Raw genomic sequence first — 4,074 nt, 5'->3', positions numbered from 1 at the left:
AGACACGGCATGGTAAGCAGCACACAGGAGCAATCCAAGGAGCACGCCTCACTCATTGTTTCACCAGTTGGAGCAGAAGCTTGTTGGCAGGGAAAGGTGGGTTCAAGCCCCCATTTGTAGAAGTGAGACCGTTGCTGCAGAAGACGGAACCCTCAAAGGCCCTGAAATGTGCTCATCCAGCCTCTCCTGGCAGCTAGAGGCTTAGCACCCAGTCAGGTTTTCCCTTGCACTAACATGTGTCATTGCACGTCTGGGAAAAAAATTAACTGGGGATGGGAGTTGGGGTTGGAACCAGTGGGGGGTTGCAGAATGTGCCAACGTGAATTCCAGTTTGCAGCCCACTTTAGAACCATGTCCAGAATGCGTTACAGATACAGAAGGCAGAGCTGGAGATGCCAGGGTAGCCATATAAGGCTTTTTTTGCTTTTCTTTGGATACCTGAAGGGCTGAAACATCATGCCTTGGCACCAATTCAACAAGACCTTTTAACACGTGCTTGGCAGCAGGCTGGCAGCAGCACCCTTGGCAAGCAGTGGGCCTGTGCCAATTGCACAATTACCTCTCCCTTCCAGCTGCGAGCTGGGAACTCAAGCACAGAACTGCCTGCCTTTTGGCTGTGACCCCAGAAGTCAGATTTTGAGAACAGGTGCTGCACCAGCAGCTCCCTTACAGTATAACACAGGCTGATGAGCAAAATACGCAACAGTCCTGACACTGCAAGTGTTTTCTGAATCGGGGCCAAACACCATATATTGCTGGCCAAGTGCAGCAGCAACACGACCACAGGACTCACAGCTCCCACAGCGCTGCACACTCTGCCACGCACCCAGGTGTGCCCCGTTCTCAAATGAAATGAGCACAACACGTTCACTGCCTCTCTTTAATGGCTACGGTGCAGTTCCCTCAGCTGCAAGCACGGATGGCGCGCTGTTGCAGAGATGAGGAGGCTCAGAACTCATCTGCAGGGCCTTTCCAGGGGAAGGCAATGCCAAGTCCTGCACCCTGCAGGAGCAGGCCTCCGGCGGTCACAGCAGCAGCTCATGGGGCATGGGCTCCCCTTGCAGCCCGGCCAGCAGGTTGTTGGCTGCCAGCACCGCCATGGTGTTCCTCGTGGCGTATGTGGCACTCCCGACGTGCGGCAGAATCACTGGAGGGGAAAGGGAGGGTTAATTTCTTACCTTTGCTGGCTTCGTACAACCACTTTCAGGCATTTTCAGGTTTCTTTTCAGGTTTCCCATGGCGGTGCAACCTGGGTCCTGCACAAGCCACTGCTCCACGAGGAGCTGACATCAGACATGGAGCATGAAAAAAGATCACCAGCCAGTGAGGACTGGAAAAGACATCTGATAAAATGGCTGAGCTATTTTTTAAGTCCTCCAGGCCAAAGACAGTCAGCCAAGAGTGTGTCATCCTGTCTGCATTCAGGCTTGATACTCACCTTCCTGCACGGACTCAACAGTTGGTGGCAGATGTAAAATACTACCCATGCAGCAGACAAACACACAGTGAAATTTGCATGCTGTTGCCCGCCTGCCACAGCTTTAGGAGGTGCTGCTCACCAACAGGCATGAACCAACATATATCGGGGCAAGAGACTGAAGACTGTTGTGAAACATTGTGGTTTACAGACCCCTGGGTGCGCTGGAAAACATATGTGGAGGCAAATGTCCCTGGCTGAACAGAGCTGTAACAGTCAGGGCAGGGATTTTTATCCACCTATTGTGAAAAGGCTCCTTTTACGCAATGCAAAGGAACAAGTCAAAGCTGCTTTAGTGGAAAGTTATTATAACATTAGTAGTGGAGAGTACTTGCCCAAGGTATGGATAAAAGCCTGCACTGCAGTCTCTGTTCGTTTTGTACAGGCAATGCAGGAGCCTGAACACCTGACACGCTGCTGCCCTGGAGGGAGAAGGCTCTCCCAAGAAGGGGAGACATAGGGGCCACATAGGTCCTTCCTCTCCCAGTTTCTCAACCAGCCTGGGTTCCTTGTTTGCTATGAAAGTAATGTCAACACTTCTTCCTCCTCTACCCTATGCTGTGTTCCTCCAGATGCTGAAACTATTTGGCAGTTTTGGGTGAAATCTGTGAATAATTTCAGCATCATCAAAGCCTTATTTCTGTGAAAATAAATACATATGTATTTATTTTTGTCTTGCTTGGTGTTGTTCCAGAGCTCCAAGATCTCTGAACTCCTGCAAATATTCCCAGAAAATCTCTGCTTTTGTAATTTCTCACACTGTCTACTATGGGAACCAAAGCAAACAAGTAAAGAGTTTTCAGCAGAAAGGCAGTCAAAGCAACAGCTATGACCTTGTATTTCAGAAATGAACACTGAATCATGGGCAGTTCCAAATTTTCAGGGATGTCTCTATGGTTTCGTTTTGGAAAACCTCATTCCTAGAGAGAGGACATCCTACCGCCGCCTGCACAGCCACTCTGGTACTTTGCCCATACAAGTGGACGCACACACCCGATCTCATGCTTGGGATGCAGCTTGAACAGCCAAGGCACTCAACCACACACGACGAAGCTTCTCTGGCCAGGCTCATGCCATTAGCTCTTCAGCAGGGCCAGACACCCCAGCGAAGCCAAGCATTCAGGTAGGAACAGGCACCCTGCCATTGCACCGGCGACGGGGTCGCAGATAATCGCAGATGTCTACTTTCTCACCAGAAAGCAGTGCCTTCTCTGTGTTGCATTTCTGTCTCTTTTCTGCCTTGGAAGATACAAGCAAGCCTGTCTGGCTTCTGTGCGAGTCAGTCCTGGCTCAGTAACCAGCCTGACCCACATGGTCCCTGTCTGAAGGAGGAAAGGAAAGCTCCAGGCCCCACTCTACAGGGGATGGGCAAAGTTACTCAATGAAGGCCACACAAGGGAAGGCAGTGAACACACCAGGAGATGTCCCTAACTCATCCCATGTGGCTGACCAGCCTGTGGTGCCTGTGAGGAAGGAGCTACAATGGTGTGCAGCAAGGCCATGGGAACAGCACAGCTCCTTCAGTCTGCAACAATGAGGATTCCACGAAAACACTGACAGCTGCTAATGTCCTTCACTAAAACATCATCCTGCCCCATGTGGCAACTGTCAGCAAGCTTTCGGGAAAGCACCAGTGAAACTAAGTGATCAGCTACTGCCTCTGGTTGCAGGCACTCCTGCTGCCACCCCAGCAGCCTGGTTATGCTGAAGCACGAGAGCAGCCAAGCAAGCCCCCTCCTAACCAGCCTTCCTCATCTGACCTAACCTCCTCCAGACAAGACACGCACTAGTCCTGGGACCAACACTTCCTACCTGCCTGATGCCTCTTACTATGCAGAAAACAGGCTGCCTGAGCTCTCTGGGCTCCACTTTTGCATTCAAAGTTGCCTTGGGCTGTCCAGGGGATGCAGCTAGACCATCTGCAATGAAACCTCTGCTCATCCCATAGCGTGAGCACTTGCTGGCCTCTTCAGCTCAGGGCTGTCTTAATTTGCTGACATCTGTTCGGGAATGTGGATGTCAGGACAAGGCCAGCGCTTAAATGAACTGTGCTTTTGAGCACATGTGCTGAACCTGTGCCTGGCAGCCCAGGCTCACAGTGGATGGGCTAGCTGGCAAGTCCTGCAGCAGCGGCAGCACTCTTGAGGCCAAGATTCCTCTAGGCAGGCTCAGCACCCAGCTCTGTAGTCACATAGGAAGCTTTTCTAGCAGAATATATGCCAAGGAGCTTGCAGAATACCAGAGCTTGGCAGGGCATGAGCAGCGATTTGGTTTCTCATTCAGACACCTTCTGCTGTTAAGACTCCTCCATCAATTTCACCCCACACCCCAGCCCATTGAATGGAGATCCATCAGGAAGGTGTTAAAAAATGATCCAATCTCAGCTGCTTTCTGGAGAATTAAAATACCTCCTACACTTGTTTTACATCATGTTGATGAGGTCTTCCCCCTCTAGCAGCTCCCTGCATTGTACAATGCCTACCTAAAGTCTGCTTAAATACACGTGACCTTCCTGTCCTTCCATGTTTCAGTGCTTGCTTGTACTGGCAGGCTATTGGGGACAGAGAATGCTCGTCACACCAGCTAGCGGGTCCCCA

General features: G+C 51.0%; 1 protein-coding gene across 1 annotated transcript in view; it reads right to left on the bottom strand.

Moving 5' to 3' along the window:
* Window positions 1-1,025: 1,025 nt before the first annotated feature.
* The window catches only part of GRHPR (glyoxylate reductase/hydroxypyruvate reductase), a gene marked incomplete at its 5' end in the record, with an annotated part of 6,925 nt that continues 3,876 nt past the window's right edge, over window positions 1,026-4,074 (bottom strand). Inside the window, 1 exon segment of the mRNA XM_010288741.1 lies at window positions 1,026-1,178. Coding sequence (XP_010287043.1) covers window positions 1,026-1,178 — 153 coding nt within the window.

Source organism: Phaethon lepturus, unplaced genomic scaffold (genome assembly GCF_000687285.1).
Source record: "Phaethon lepturus isolate BGI_N335 unplaced genomic scaffold, ASM68728v1 scaffold30866, whole genome shotgun sequence".
In the NCBI taxonomy this organism is placed as follows: Eukaryota; Metazoa; Chordata; class Aves; order Phaethontiformes; family Phaethontidae; genus Phaethon; species Phaethon lepturus.
The sequence above is the reverse complement of the archived record's forward strand: the minus strand, read 5'-3'. Positions and strand labels throughout refer to the sequence as shown.